This window comes from Rhipicephalus sanguineus, chromosome 11 (genome assembly GCF_013339695.2).
Source record: "Rhipicephalus sanguineus isolate Rsan-2018 chromosome 11, BIME_Rsan_1.4, whole genome shotgun sequence".
NCBI classification, from domain to species: Eukaryota; Metazoa; Arthropoda; class Arachnida; order Ixodida; family Ixodidae; genus Rhipicephalus; species Rhipicephalus sanguineus.
In genome coordinates this window covers 90,170,811-90,186,226 of record NC_051186.1, presented here as the reverse complement: position 1 = coordinate 90,186,226, position 15,416 = coordinate 90,170,811, and the positions used below count along the sequence as shown (strand labels likewise).

The window sequence follows — 15,416 nt, the reverse complement described above, 5'->3', positions numbered from 1 at the left end:
ACACTTGTGATTGCCTCTCGCAATCTACGGGAGGGGGGGGGGGGGGGTCTGATTAACGTCTGGAAGTGGCGATGGTGCTGAAGGAGAGGGTTGCGGAACGGCTTCAACAAGGCTTCGTTGGGCAAAAGTACTGGTGTCTCTCGGCTAAGCTTTCTTTGGTGTTCGCCAGCTGTGAGTGAACAGGGTTTCTTGTTCATCGCCACCTCGCCAGCTTGAGAGGTCAGTTATTGCAAGCTTCGCATTAAAACACAGAAAGCATAGCCATGTATTCTAAAGTATAGCAAGGGGTAAAAAACATGGCTGATACCTCTGTCATAGGAATCGGTATAACACGAAAGTGAAACGTGTCTTCACAGACGCAGTTGAGCGTTTGTTGCGCATTCTTTCGCCCCAAGGACGAAGGATTGAATGCTACACCAACAAATTGTAATGTCACGCGAAGAACGGCAAGAAGCTCGAAACTTGCAACGCGCTGCTCAAGCAGAAAGGACGCGCGGAATGAAGATACACGGGATGAGAGCGGACTAACTGTCACATTTGTAACTTATTTCTGCGTGAGCACCGCGCTCCTTTCGCAAAAGCGGCCGCTACAGTGAGCCAAGTGAGCTTCGTGCTCTCAACGTGAGACGTACAAACCACCGCGATCACGAGATAAGCGCACGCACAAGCGTCCACGCCCTGTAGACGAGGGCGCTCGTCGCATCGGCGACCACCTTTCAAGCGCGCTCTTCGAGCCCTTCACGCCATCTCGCTAGTGTTAACGAAAACACGCTATAACACAGATCTCTTAGTACAGCCACCGGCAAATGGTGTATACAAATAGCTCGCCGTTAGCACTGCGAAGAACCTGCCGTCCGTGGCCGAATCGTTTCACGCTGCGCGCTGCGGAGCGAGGGGTCGTAACTTCGATTCTCGGTGACGGAACTTATTGTAGTGTTTTTTTTTTTTACCCACTGTTAGTCTTTATATTTTACAACGTCATATCCATGACGGAAATACGTCAGTGGAGCCGTCATGGACCCCGGCATAAAACACTTTCGTGTTAAAATGGAGCGGTAAGAATGTAAAGCCTAGCGACGCCAGGACCAGCAAGTTGCGCACAAGCTCTGCGGAGACCCAGCCTCGCGCGGCTTAGTGCACTCGGCGCTAATTTTTAGGAGCGAAGCTGTTTAGCAAATCATTTCATGTCCGATAAACAAAACAACTGTCATAATCATAAACGAATATGTGTCACAGAAATTGGGTAAACCTCTCTACTCACCACTGGCCCACGAAAAACGAAGAAAACAACAATTAGCTCAACATCAAGTGGCTCCGAAGCGATGGCGGCGAGCCGAACTCCCTGAGTACGTACAGCAAAATAATACTGGGTGACGGGAAAGGCACCGGCGGATGCGGCTGTCAGCGCCGGAAGAAGTCAACACTCCCGCCCGCTGCCCGTTGTGAGCCACTCGACGTTCTTATGGGCCGTTTCATCGTGTTGGCCTGGACGTGCTTGGTCCGTTTCCTACTTCTGTCTAGGGAAATAGATGGATCGCGGTTTCCGCAAACTACTACACGTGGGTAGCAATTACTCGCCCACTTCTAACCAGCTACACCACCGACGTAGCAGGCTTCTTGCTCCACAACGTCATCGTTCATCACAGGGCAGTGTGGCAGCTCTTAACGGATAGTTACCGACTTTTCCTCAACATCCTTTTGTGTCTCACTCGACCAAACATAAGCTAACCACGACTTGCCATCTACAGACGAATGGCTTGACGGAACGAATTAACGGACCACCAAGATGGGGATACAGCATTGCCTTTTGTCACATTCGCGTATAGCACGTCAGGGCAAGATACGGGTAGTTATTCACCTTTTTTTTTTCTATAATTCGGCTGAACCTCACCGGCACATACGGACATGTTGATGCCTCCTTCCACGTACACCCCTACTGAATCTGTTCCGCGCTGATCATGCACGTCAAAATGCGCGCGTTCGACTAACCAAGTCTCAAGTAGGCCAGACATCTCGTTATTCTAGCCATCACACAAACACCCACTTTTTTCCTGGATCTCCTGTCCTCCTTTGTTCACCAGCACGCTGTGTTGGGCTTTCTGAAAAGCTTCTGTTCCCTTACACCGGACCATACCATGCATGCCACCATGTCAACGACGTGACGTAATGAAATAGAACCATTGTCATTGTCCTCGCCGACTCAACCCCCGGCCTACATCGTTTACGTTGTCCGTGTGAAGCCATATCACGCACCGGAGCCCGGCGTTGCATGTTTATATTGAACAATCTCACTACCGACGTCGCTCGGGTGGACGGAGTCGGCGCTTTTGACGCCGGAGGGTAATGCTATAAGGTAAGAAGAGGACAACGGGTTGGTTCCTGTTTCGCCATCTTGGTTGTTGTCACCCTGATCACTGCGCTTTTGTAAATATTGTAGATACACCCTTCTGCCGTGTCTCCTTAACGATATATTAGTAGTTGTTTTTTTTATTTCTATCTTTTTTATTTTAACTTCCTACCTAATAAAAATTCCCGAAGATATCATCGAAACGTTACCATGCACAGTCTTGGCTAATCCCCCAGAGTCTGTATGTGCCATAGTTTTGAGGACGCCAACAAACAAACAGACAAACAATCTCAGCGGCACCTGAGTGTGGGGTAGATGAATACCATTGAGTCTACCGCTGCGTCGCCTTTGAATAAACTATTTGGTTGACGTCACGGACTGATATAAGGGCCAGGTACACGACATCGACGTACGATAAATCAGCAGTCATTTTAACATCGCCAGAGTAGCTGCCATGCCCGGCACTAGCCGTCAACATTCATCATGTCCCAGAGCAATGGACAAGACTGAACCACGATAGGTGGACGCTGATTGCACCTACGCATCCCTACAAGGATCCACGTTCGTTCGCAGCAAGAGCAGGAGAAAATATGAACGAGCGGCTAACGCATTATCTAGTCACCGAATAACGCCATTGGAACTGCATCGCCAAGCTGGAAAATATGGAGGTATTGCTCACGGAAACTTCCCTTATGTGGTATGAAAACCACGGTAGTCCATAAAGCGATACTGAAAAAAAAATGATAAAAAAGTGACATAGAAATTACAGTCGGATTGTTCCAATAGACTGAGTTTATTTCACATATTTTCAAGAGTCGGCTATAATTTTAGAGCATTGTGAACGAGCGGCGGCTGTACATCCGCCCACGTGGAGCTACATAACGCCGGCTTACGTCAAGCGTCTCCGCGGCAAAAGCACTTTCGTGTCCTGCTAGTTTCCTAACCGTACCTTTATTTTACATCCCACCTTAACAAAGACGCTGGGACGTGCGCCACCCAGAAGCATTGTTCTTTGTCAGCACCGTTCAGACTGGACCCAGGAAATGTAGTGGGGGCGGAGTGGCTTCAGGGACGTGGGCGTCGTCGGGCAGAGTTGGTACGACCGTTGACAGGTACGTTAAGCGTCACCCCCTTTCGTTCACGAAACGGCTGCTCCACGCTGTAGTTCGTCAGAAGCGCGTCGAAATCATTATCGTTCTCTACTTTATGCGTGAAAACAAAGTTGTGTAAACGAATTTCGGAACCGAAGTTTTCAATTACGATGAAAATATCGGCGGCAAAAATTTTGTTCAGTATCCCTTTAACAACCTTGGAGCCGTTTTTTTGGGGGGAAATGAAGACGTCTATTTTCGACTCTGACGCCGCAAAGAAACGCATGGAGAGGACACTGGCCAAAAGAGCTCGAACTCCGGGAGAGACTTACACAATCTAAAGGGAAAATTGAAGCTGTGCAATACACCGGCGGAGGTCCGAAGAAAACAGGGTCGGACATCTCCTCAAGTGAATTACAGAAGAGATTCACAACTTTCTTGAAGAAAGGAAATACCTAACGTCCATCGTCTGTGTTTCATGTCACTGTCGTACATTTGAGCGAAAGAAGGGGGATTGATCGACGGCTCGTTTCTTTGTGAGACAGAACGTGATGAAACAGAGTGAACATAAGGAATGCATAGGGGGCGTTATTTGTAGATTTGAACTGTAGAACGGTAATTATGACGTAAATGGAAAGGAAATATAGCGGATGAAAAATCAAGTTGCCACATGCAGGGGCCGAATCTACGATATTCGAATAATGCATCCGATGCTCTACAGATTGAGCTACAGGGGCGGTCGCTTTCCCATTAATTTTATCCACATGTAAACCATTTACCCGTCGTCAGCGCCGAGTGTCAGTTCGCTCACTAAATTGCTGCTACTATCCGGCGAACTAGCGAGCAGAACCAGGGCGACACGACGAACTGGTTTGCGACATCCCCCCCCCATCCAACATTCTAATTTTACACTACTCAGAGCCAGTAGCTCCTCTTTTACCGTTGCTATGATCACGGACTTCACTGAACCAAGAACCCCGCAGGTACGTTAGGACGCATTTACGCTTGGACAGCGGTATTGGCAACGCCTTCGTCCCCGCCCTCGTGCACAGGGCGGGCCGGGGGGCTGGGACCACGCTGTGACCACAACAGCAGGTTATGGCTGGGACTAGAACAGCATGTTGAGCCGCGGCATTCAGTTAGACGAGCCTTCACACCTGAGTGCTACAGAATGTGAGAGGGCCATGTAGAAGACCCGACCTGCACCATTAATGTATCGCAGGGAACATGAGTGCTACAATCAGCATTTTCTAGAACATCCTGTAACAGTGCGCTACAAGTGCGGCGTCCAGGGCCACATTGCGAGGTAGTGCAGTTGCCGCCAGCCGCCGAGGTACGACCGATCGATGGCATCTGACCAGTCTCGCGTTCCACATGCGTGCATAATCATAGCAAGCACTTGTAACGAGATCCCGTGGACGCCGCCAAACCGGTCTGCGGCCTCCAATCGCACCTGGACTCCGCCGCTCGCCTTTCCCGTAAATGGTCACCAGCGTCTCGTCCTCTACGGCAGTCTTGTCGGCCTGGCCATTAGAAGTGAGGCCGCTGGGCAGTCTTCGATTTAGAGAAAAATACCTTCGTCAAACTGTCTACTTAGGAATGAGGTACGTGTCTGCGTGTGTGTGGGCGTACAGATAGCGCCTGTGCGGTGGCTCCTCTGCCCCTAAGTCCCATAAAAGCCATTATGGGCACATGAGCAACCATTTCTGTAATGAATCTTGCGTTGAAAGGCTTTCTTCGACAAAAGTAGTATTTTGCTAGGACCGTGCAGATATGCTCCGCTGAGCGGGTGCAGAGGCGTTATATCCAGCTAGTGTGTTTGTTCCTTGTGTACGTTTATTTTGGTGATCAAACATGTAGCGCGGTCTTTGCATTTCTCCCTCATGATACGCTTGACGTAAACGTGGGCCTCGACTTTCTCAAGCGGTGCGTTGCCAATGTCAATAGCCGTAGGGGATAGATTACTCTAGATTCGTGCGCTCCAGATCCGCTTATGCAACACCCACCGTGTCATGAAAGTGTCCTTTGCCTATCCGTAGATATAATTATGCCACCGTTGTCTGCCAAGTGTTTTAAAAGTCGCCTGTTCCCCACCACCGGCACAAGAGTTGACGCTAGTGTAGAGGCAGTTGATCCCAGCTGCATTAAGAATAATGTTATGATACGCTACTGTACTTTTCAGTTGTTCACGGGCGTACTGACTTCTCAACATTGAACCCTTCCCGTGAACGTACGATACTGCCGTAGGGTATTAAACTTGTGGCGAATCGTCAACATCAGGTATTGTCTCTTGCCGAGCTTGCAGGGGACCGCGATTAGCTGGATGAAGCACATTTCGATAATGAATGTTCACGCCATCGAAACTTGAAAATCGCCTGATAAAGAAGTCGCTCAACATTAACGAACATCCTGAACTGGCGAGTATCCTGCGAAAATGTCCCGAGGTGTTCTAATCTTCCCATGGAGAAGTTCCGCGATCCTTCCATCCCTTTCGTGCGTAGCATAGCATAGATATTGGATAATCGACCTCTCCGACAAAAGCCATACCGTGTATCACCATCGGAGTGCAAGGTGATCAATGAACAAGATTCGCAATTGCCAAAGAAAGATGTGATTAAAAACCATGCAGTTAGTGGGCAGCCCCAGTCATTCTAGTCAAGAGGAAAGATAACACACGATGATTTTGCGTTGACTACCGCCGGCCCAACGCAATCACCCAAAAAGGAAAAGTCAAGCTTGCGCTAAGTCGCGCGAGGCTGGGTCACAGCGGAGCTGCTGGTACCTGATTAGTGTTGGCTAGGCTAGCCCTTTATCCTCCCCACCCCCGCCCTTTTTGACTCTTAACTGTACTATTCTGCACAAGGGCATGCTTGCACGATTTGTAATTTTTGTCCGTGTTTATTTCAATTTGGTTCTTTCTCTCTCTCTCTATTACTTCTTTTTCTCGCAGTTTCTCTCGTTATTTGATGAGTGGTGAAGGGTTCCAGCAATTTCAAACACGTATCACAGGAGGGAACAAGGACGCAAGCAGGGGATGTGGGAAAAAGCACCCTACCGTTTTCACAAAATGCATGACGTCTGTAGTGTATTAGATACCTCTCTCATGCGGTCGCTCCTACGCGTGCTAGACAGGCCGTTGCATCAACGACCGCATGCGGGAAAATCGCAATCTGCTACCAACTGGCACAGGAGGGCACTTGCCCTTGCATTGCAAGAGGTGTGGATGCACACCCCATTTTGAGAGTGTCTCGATTGTGGGGAGGGAACGCAATAGACTGGAAAGAGAAATATGCGAAGCTTTCCACATCAGGAAGTTGGGCGCTGAATTATGTGTCAGTGAACCTTCGGTTCTAGCTATTCACAAAAGTAATTGCTAACAGAATTAATAGGACATTAGAGTTTAATCAACCAAGGGACCAGGCAGGATTTCGTACAGGCTTCTCAACAATAGACCATATTCATACTATCAATCAGGTGATAGAGAAATGCGCGGAATACAACCAACCCCTATACATAGCCTTCATAGATTACGAGAAGGCATTTGATTCGGTGGAGACATCAGCAGTCATGCAAGCACTGCGGAATCAGGGCATCGACGAAGCCTATATAAACATAATGGAAGACATCTACAGCGCATCCACAGCCACTATAGTCCTTCATAAAGAAAGCGACAGAATCCCAATAAAGAAGGGCGTACGACAGGGAGACACGATCTCTCCAATGCTATTCACCGCGTGTTTACAGGAGGTTTTCAGGGCCCTAGATTGGGAAGAATTAGGGATAAGAGTTAATGGAGAGTATCTCAGTAACCTGCGATTCGCTGATGACATTGCATTGATGAGTAACGCGGGAGACGAATTACAGCTCATGATTACTGAACTGGATACGGAAAGTAGAAGAGTAGGTCTGAAAATTAATATGCATAAAACTAAAGTAATGTGGAACAATCTTGGCAGAGAACAGCGCTTTGCGATAGGTGGCGAGACGCTGGAAGTTGTAAAGGAGTACGTCTACTTAGGACAGGTAGTAACCGCGGAGCCGAACCATGAGAGTGAAATAACTAGGAGAATAAGGATGTGATGGGGCTCATTCGGCAAGCACTATCAAATCATGAATGGTAGTCTACCACTATCTCTCAAGAGGAAGGTATATAACAGCTGCATCTTACCGGTACTTACCTACGGAGCAGAAACCTGGAGACTTACAAAGAGGGTTCAACTTAAATTGAGGACGACGCAGCGAGCGATGGAAAGGAAAATGATAGGTGTAACCTTAAGAGACAGGAAGAGAGCAGAGTGGGTCAGGGAACAAACGGGGGTTAAGGATATCATAGTTGAAATTAAGAAGAAGAAATGGATATGGGCCGGCCACGTAGCACGTCGGCAGGATAACCGGTGGTCATTAAGGGTAACTGACTGGATTCCAAGAGATGGCAAACGCGTGAGGGGAAGACAAAAAATTAGGTGGGTAGATGAGATTAAGAAGTTTGCAGGTATAACGTGACAGCAGAAAGCACAGGACCGAGTTGATTGGCGGAACATGGGAGAGGCCTTTGCCCTGCAGTGGGCGTAGACAGGCTGATGATGATGATGATGAACCTTCGGTGCTGATAACTGATAAAGCATTTCATTACCTTGAGAATCTATAATTTCCATGAAGCACACGTGTTAAGGTCCGGTTAAGATAAAGAAAGAGGGGGTGGGGGTGCGTTCTAGATAGGATGTTGACATGATGGTGCTTTTTACGCATGCGTGGTGGCGTCCTAGGGAAATCCGTTTTTTAATAAACTTCAGTTGTAAGTCCAGCGTTGTCCTCTGCGTTTCCTTTCTTGTGCTCGTGTTTGAAATTGTTCCAACTGCCCCAGCAAATCACACTCCTATCGTTATTCCTTTCTCTCCATCTGTCACTTCGTCTTTCTTTCTATCTCCTTCTGTCTCAGTATATGTCTATCTCTATTTCCTTCTATTTCTGTCTATATGTTTCGCTCTCTCATCTGCTCCTTTTCTTCTCCTCACCCACACTTCCCTTTCCCACCACTTTGCTATACTATATTATACAATATCTATATTTAATTCTGTCATTGTTCTCTTTCTTTCTCTCTGTTACGCTCTTTCTATTTCTTTCTATGATTGACTCTCTTCGCTCCTCATATCCCTCATCCTCACCTCACCTACTTTTCCCACCCCCTTGCTATACTATACTATATAAGGCTATGTTATCCTGTGCTAGCGTGCCTAGATAGCCGAGTTGTTACGATGCTTGCCTTCGGATCTTGGGTACGCGGTTTCCAATCTCGCCTCGGCATAAATCCTTGTCGCCAAACATTTCTCTCATTCTTTCTAATAGTTCCTTTCTCTCTCTCTCTCTCTCTCTGTATTAGTTCTCTCCCCATCAGAGCTATTGCATCCCACGCGCCACAAATCTGCGATCGTGTTTGAAGCGAATCAGAAGAGGAATAAAAGGACAAAGATGAAGACAATGAAGCGAGGGTGTGCCAGTTCATGATGATGATAATTTTCTATCTACGAAACACGGCAAACCTCCACCATCACAGCTCTGCTGTAAAAAGACGTATACCCCTTCCCTGTAACGATGATGCAATGGATTGCCTTTCCTGAACCTCTTAATTTTCGTCAGTCTATTTCAGGTCAGTGTAATGCCGGATCCCCATGCACAAGGCAGACTTGAAAAAAAGGAACTAGCAGCTGTTCCGTGTACGAATACAACCGATGAGTGAAGCTCCCTAAAAATGGGAAGCAAACGACTATGGGCCTGATCTCGCTGCTCGCTTTCATGAAGACGATAGGGTGGTGGGGAGTGGGCAGGGAGAGCGTCTGCTGCGCTCGGTGGTGGGAACGACTGAGCGATTGAGTGCTGCGCGCGCAGCGCAGGGAGAGGAAGGACCGGTAGGAGAGGAGGGCAAGGGGTGATGTGGTGGGGAGCTTCGACGGCGGCGACGGAACGCCGCGCGCGGTCATTGTCTTTTGGCGCCGGCGCCTGGTGGGGAGAGCGTCTGTTACTACCTTCGACAAAGCGCCCGTAGTGTGCTAGAATGATGCTTGTTATTTCACAATCGACGATAAAGGTGGTGAAAGTGAAGGCGACCATTATAACCACTTGTGCACAGAGCTTATTTCTTATAACCTGGAATTTTTGGTGCGCTAGAACCAAATCGCTCAAGGCCTAAACATTTACTCTTAAATTATCAGCCACTGCAAACCAAAGCGATGCTTAAAGGGCCCCTCACCAGGTTTGACAATTTTGAGCTAACGAGCGCAATTCATACACTGGGCGTTCACGATCACGTCTGCCAAAATTTGCAACGCTACGCGCCGCGGAAATGGGTCAAATTTCAAGGTGAACGCTGCTTGCCCTTCCTCTCGCGGGCGCGCGCTTTAGAGAATGAGGGGATGACGTACATGAGAAAATGGCCCTACGTAGATGGTAGTGCTGTGACGTCGCTCCTCTACGTAGCCAACTGTGCTCTGACGTCGCCAACAGTAGCAGGTGACGCTGCGATAATTATTTGACACGACATGTGCAGTTTGTGTAATTTGTTGCTTGAATAGATTAATAAAACTTGAGAGAAATAATGAGACACACAAAGGAAACGTGTGCGTCTTTTTCATTTTTTTTTCGTGAATTGCAGCGAGATGCGGGGCTAATGTGCCTCCCTTTCGTATGCTTTCGTGTCCAAGCGGTTAGCGCATCGAGCAGACGCCAGCCCTGGAAACGAAAGTAATGTTCTGGCGCGTTCCAGCATTCATTATGCTCGTTTATTCTACCGCGTCCAAGTAGACGTTAAGTGCGGCACTGGCTCATGATACCGCCACTCTCGTGCCCGTACAAATGTCTCAACTTTCATGCCCGTCCCGCAGAAATAGGCAGTACACCACAGAGAACGCCGACAAAACGCCCATGGCCGCTACATAAAAAAAAATGTAGCGGCCGTGCAACGCCACTCGCGTGCTCGGGCTGGCTCGGGCACGTCATGCGTACGTGACCATGCATGCGCATGACGTGTTCATACGTATGTGTCGAGTGAAGAGGGCAGGGAAGGGATTTGGCTTGCGAAGGCTACACGGGGCGAGTGGCAAGGGTTTGAAGCTCGCCTTCTCCCGTCATGGTTTCGCGCCGCTACAAATTAATGTTTTTCTCGACTCGTAATGAACTGATTTGAAAAATTCTTGCAGCATACTGCTCTTCAATCGGCACACAACAACTTCCAGCGTCTAACTAAAATTTGCTATGTGGCCTGGTGAGGGGCCCTTTAAGAGAAGGGAGTTTCAAGGGCGACGGTGAGATGCGGGCCTAAGAAGCTTCGCTCCTAAAAAACGGTATTTATCACACCAAATTGCCTTATCGAATTGGATGTGGTGCCGTTCGGGCTTTGTAATGTGCTTCTAAATTTTGAGCGCTTCATGTAAAACATTTTGCTTGGTTTGAAATGAGAAGTCTGCATGAGTTATTTGGACGTTGGAGCGATTTTGCGGTGCATGTTCCGTGGGCAAAACACTGACCTCGTTCTTGCGTTAGATTGCCTGAGCAAAGCACGTTTGGTACTAAACTCAATTAAGTGTCATTTGTGAGAGAGTTAAGCGCTCGTTTTAGGCCACCTGGAGGAGAAATAAGGCATGCGACCTAATCCAGCGGAAACGGCCGCAGTAGAAACAATCAGCCAACCTCGCTTAGCAATTACAACGGCTCAGCTTTCAGAGGCGTACTTCAGTCGATTTACTCCGAGATTCACTAACATCGCCTAACCACGAACCTGCCTGCTTCAAAAAATGTAGTTTAACTGGACCCTGGAATCGTCGTGGTAGTTTACAGGTTAAAAACGCTCGAAAGTCATAAAACCCCGCCGCGGCGGCCGCATTTTCGGTGGGCAAAAGGTGATTGAGGCCTGAATTTAGATGCACCATAAAGAATCCCACGTGGTCGCAACTTCCGGAGCCCTCCACTACGCCGTCCTTCATATTCATATCTCTGTTTTGGGACGTTAAAAAACAGCAATTCTTATTAAGTGGACCCCGAATGTGCGTCCGCATGTGCGGCCGCTTAAATGGATACTAAAGAGAAAAAATGAACCAGGTTTAGATCAATAAATTGTGCCCTTAAACCTTTAATGTCGTTAATTTCGCCATCATGATTTATTAATAGAAGGGAAAATCAAGTTCAAAGATTCATTTTTAAATTTCGCGCCGAAATCTCCCGCGTGACGTTACGGATTTTTAAGTGTATTTATCGTATTTTGGTGCGATTGGCTCAACGAAATTACCCCAAACTTGGTATGTTAAGTCTATGGCCCCCTCACAGGACAATGTACTTAATTTTTACCGATTAGGAACTACGTAGTCCCTAGTAGGCGCCGTAAAAAAATGTGACGTCACCGGGAATGGTGCGGAAACTTCAAGGTGGCGTCGCAGGGGCGCAGCCAGAAATTTTTTTTCGGGGAGGTTCAACCATACTTTACGTATGTTCGTGCGTCCGTTTGTATGCGTGCGTGTATATATACGCAAGCAAAACTGAAACATTTCGAGGGGGGGGGGTTCAACCCCCCCCCCCCCCCCCTTGGCTACGTCCATGTGGTGTCGCCACCCACATTTTGTTTTTGCCCGTTTTCTCGCTTACTAAGCGTCTTCTCGCAGCAAGCGTTATGTTTTTGGTATCGTAAAAGCAGTACTTTACTAATATGAGAAAAATCGTTTTGCTCTTTAGTGTCCCCTTAAAGCGTTCACCTTTCTCTCTGCCTGTTGTCACCCTGACGATTCCTTTGATTCTGACGCTGTAGCAACTGCCCTATCCCAGAGGTTCCATAGGTACAAAACTTTGGGCTGCCGATAACATAAATGATGGAGCAAGTCTGAAGGTAGAATGAGGTACTTTACGTAAGGGCTCCTCTTCCTAACACAGTGTGCTTGTCAATTTTCGTGCACGTCGCTTATGGCGGCGTTTTTAACCAGAGAATATGGCAGCTCACATGAGCGCGTCGTTATAATTCCGTACCTCTCAAATCACTTCATTTGATATTATAGCAGGGTGTGTGTCAGCGTCTGTTCTTGACGTGTCTATTTCCTTTGAACATCAAGGTATACTAAACATATCTCGGTGCTACAGTTTGTTATAACTCCACACAAAACGCTTAAGTCGCCTTTACTGCAGAAACGATATCCGTGTTGTACGTGTTCTTGCTCGGAAGCAGTTCAATATGTCAAGCGGCATTACTTAAGGACAGAGGAAATAAGCACTTGAGGGCTTCGCTTAGCGTCACCTTTAATGCGACGAGATTGTGTCGGGAAGTGGCGCTTGTCGGTACCGCATGCATTGCGAGAAGAACATTCAGGGAAAAAATAATTTCAGTATCTTAATGTGTCGCTTTAAAAATCGACAACATTGAAATTAGCCTTCTATATTAATTACCCTGATATTTTCCACGCAGTCATGTGCCACAAACACAGAAGGAAAAGGGCAGTTGTTGCGATCAGAATAAATAGCCAATGAGCTATTACATTTCCAGTCCGCAAAGAAGGTTTTTCACTGACGCCGCTGTTGCTTGTGCACATTATCTGGGCCTGTTTTAAGGGCATTGAAATAATAAAAACGCATTGCTATCATTATATTGAAGCTTGGATTTGTTTTATGTAGAATTTTTGGTTCTTCGCATCTTGAAAGGTGTCAAATATTTACGTTTATTTGCACCATTAAAAAAGGAAGATGTTGAAAGGGCGCTGCTTGTAATTTTCGAGGCAACGAAGCTACACTGCAGAATCGTCTATTAGGAGTCGCGATCGTGATTTCGATTAATATACGAAGTCATTTTTTTAAAGCATGCCAACGGCACTGTCACTAGTGTCCTTGCTACTCCATAGAGTAACGCCTAAACACGAAAGTAGGTGTACCGGCTTTTTCATAATGAAACGCAAGCGTGATATCCAAATGAGTCGACTTCTTGGACATCAGAAAAACTCTACGTACTTACAGAGTTTCGAAACTTGGGTAAGCGGCAATTGATACAAATGATGCGTTTTAAGGTACGTTATTCCTAAATTTCAATATACAGTACAAGCTCGTTAATTCGGATTTTTCGGAACCGAACTCCGAATTAACCGAACGCCGAATTATCGAAAGTATCAAGAAAACATTATACAAGTGTCTTTTCATCAATGCGTTTTCATTTTCTTCGTGAATACGTAAATCCAGCACTTATTGTGTATAACAGCAGTGTAAAAGCAGCAATTTCCGTCATTTGCGGCTTCGTTCACAATGTGACTGCCTCTCAAAACCCACGTGTCTTAAACAGATACCTGTTTTCAACCCATCCCTTATTACGTACCGCGACCACCAACACCACCACAAACACGTAACGATAATTTCTTAGCGCGAAAAAATGACCAGCAACTGATCGTTCATCCATCACTATGTAGCGAATGCATCGCTACAGTTGGCACATGCGCCGAGTAAAATCGAAAACGAAACAAGTTTGCCGAGACGCTGAAATATTGTTCGCCAACAACGAGATTGTGGTACGACTGTGTATGGCGACCACGCCTTCTGAAGGCCCGCGGCTCTTTCGGTTTTTCGCGGACGCCATTTTGGCTCCTTTGAGTTGCACAATTGCGTCCTGATCGTCCGAATTAAGTAGGTTGCGGCCAACTATGACCGAATTAAGAAGAGTTTGATGCCATTAAATAGTACGTATGGCGGTTGAATTAGCGATTTTTTACTGTATTTGTGCAATGAAGTAGCTGAATGAAAGCGCCTGACTTGCGCAAAGTAAAGTAGTGGACTGCCGTGTTAAGCGAGAGAATTGCTGAGTATTTTTTTTTTCATTAGAAAGCAGCAGAAAGCAGTTAGTTTTGGAAAATATTTCGTGAAAAATTGGATCGACGCAAAAGCTTTTTGAAGGTGCCTTCATGACAGCGGTTATTTGTGAAACAGGTACCGGATGTTTCAGGTACCTATAAAATACGGCATACGTAATGGGACGCTGCGCAATAAACGATTGCACAAATACACTTATAGTTATTCACACCTAAGTGAGCGGGATTTTCCATGGGTCCCCTTTAAAACGTCGTCTGCGTGGTTAGTATCGAAGCTGCCCAATCGTTTTAGAAATGCATAAACCGCTGAGCCACCGAAACACTTGCAATTGAAGACGCACATGCACGTTTTCTTTTTTTCGTTCCAGGAAGCTACTATGACATGCGGGTAAAACAATCCGAAGTTGCACATCCAAACTCAAGCTGTATTGAAATGTTTGAGCAGCTGTCGGAAAGAAGGAATGTTACTACCCTTTATAACAATACTTGTCAAACCATCAGCCAGCACTGAAGAATCGTAAAAATTTGTAGCTTTAAATACCGAGTGGCAAGATTCACGGGACAAAATGCGATAGTTTGGTATTACGACCAATTATAATCATTTCATGCGGCTCAAATAAAGAGTTACAGCTACGAAGGTGAAAACGTTGTGTTCTGAGCCTCCTGGCAGTCTTATCCACCCGAGAGTCACAGACCTGTCCCATCACCACGACAAACATATTTCAAGTTTCAACTTTATTTCAATATTTGAGTGAATGTAAATTAAGAGGACGCACTGTATCGCCCCTTCGCAGAAGGCTGTAGTGGGGTCATTTACAAATATGCACAATATATGCGAATACAAATGTGTAATTGGCAGTAACAAGTCAACGATACAAAATTGCATAGAATGAAGGTCTCGAAAAATAACAGAAAAACACTGTTTTAACCTAACAACATTAGAGAGCCCATGTCTTTAAAAATGCCATGTCGGCGTTGGCGCAATGTCGGGGTTGAAGTCGGGATATAACCCCACCGTTCTGCGGGGGAGCAAAGTATTACTTTACAGAACCATGCCAGTGCTCGAAGCTGCTTCGGAAAACGCCCTATACAATCATCATGCCGGGCAAGGATAATAATATCTAGTGTTTAACTTCCCAAAACCACGATATGATTATT

At 46.7% G+C, this 15,416-nt stretch overlaps 1 protein-coding gene across 1 annotated transcript in view; it reads left to right on the top strand.

Moving 5' to 3' along the window:
• Positions 1–14,896, top strand: part of LOC119373735 (uncharacterized) — a 45,228-nt gene extending 30,332 nt beyond the window's left edge. Inside the window, exon 5 of the mRNA XM_037643800.2 lies at positions 14,627–14,896. Within this exon, the coding sequence (XP_037499728.1) occupies positions 14,627–14,769 (143 nt within the window). The 3' untranslated portion in view covers positions 14,770–14,896. The remainder of the gene's footprint in view (positions 1–14,626) is intronic.
• The last annotated feature ends 520 nt before the right edge of the window (positions 14,897–15,416 follow it).